Source organism: Penaeus monodon, chromosome 19, assembly GCF_015228065.2.
Source record: "Penaeus monodon isolate SGIC_2016 chromosome 19, NSTDA_Pmon_1, whole genome shotgun sequence".
Lineage (NCBI taxonomy): Eukaryota > Metazoa > Arthropoda > Malacostraca > Decapoda > Penaeidae > Penaeus > Penaeus monodon.
Genome location: NC_051404.1, coordinates 49,141,493 through 49,141,832, shown reverse-complemented (window position 1 = coordinate 49,141,832; position 340 = coordinate 49,141,493). Strand labels below are relative to the sequence as shown.

Sequence of the window (340 nt, the reverse complement as noted above, 5' to 3'; positions counted from 1 at the left end):
CACAAGCAAATCCAAAATCTTACCTGATAAAAAGAAGAGCTTGGCTCCCGGATACAACTCAATTTGAAACCTATGCTTCAGAGTTTTCTTTTTCTTTTTCAAAACCTTGTTATCTTTCATCATGTCAAGATGATTCAAGATCTGTTGAGAAATGTAAAGGTAAAGCTGAATAAAAGGAACATCAATAATGGTTACAAAGAATGTGTGTATATATGATGTAACTCTATAAAAATAACTGTGTGTATGCCAGAGGTATGTACAGTTTACAAAATATGAATTTGATAATATTGCTGGATATGCAATTTCACAAGTTCTTCCATTTTAACCCAATGCCGCTGGG

The 340-nt window shown here is 32.9% G+C and overlaps 1 protein-coding gene across 1 annotated transcript in view; it reads right to left on the bottom strand.

Moving 5' to 3' along the window:
- The window catches only part of LOC119585430 (ribosome biogenesis protein BMS1 homolog), a gene marked incomplete in the record, with an annotated part of 34,374 nt that overhangs the window by 26,194 nt on the left and 7,840 nt on the right, over nt 1–340 (bottom strand). Inside the window, 1 exon segment of the mRNA XM_037934088.1 lies at nt 24–141. Within this exon segment, the coding sequence (XP_037790016.1) occupies nt 24–141 (118 nt within the window).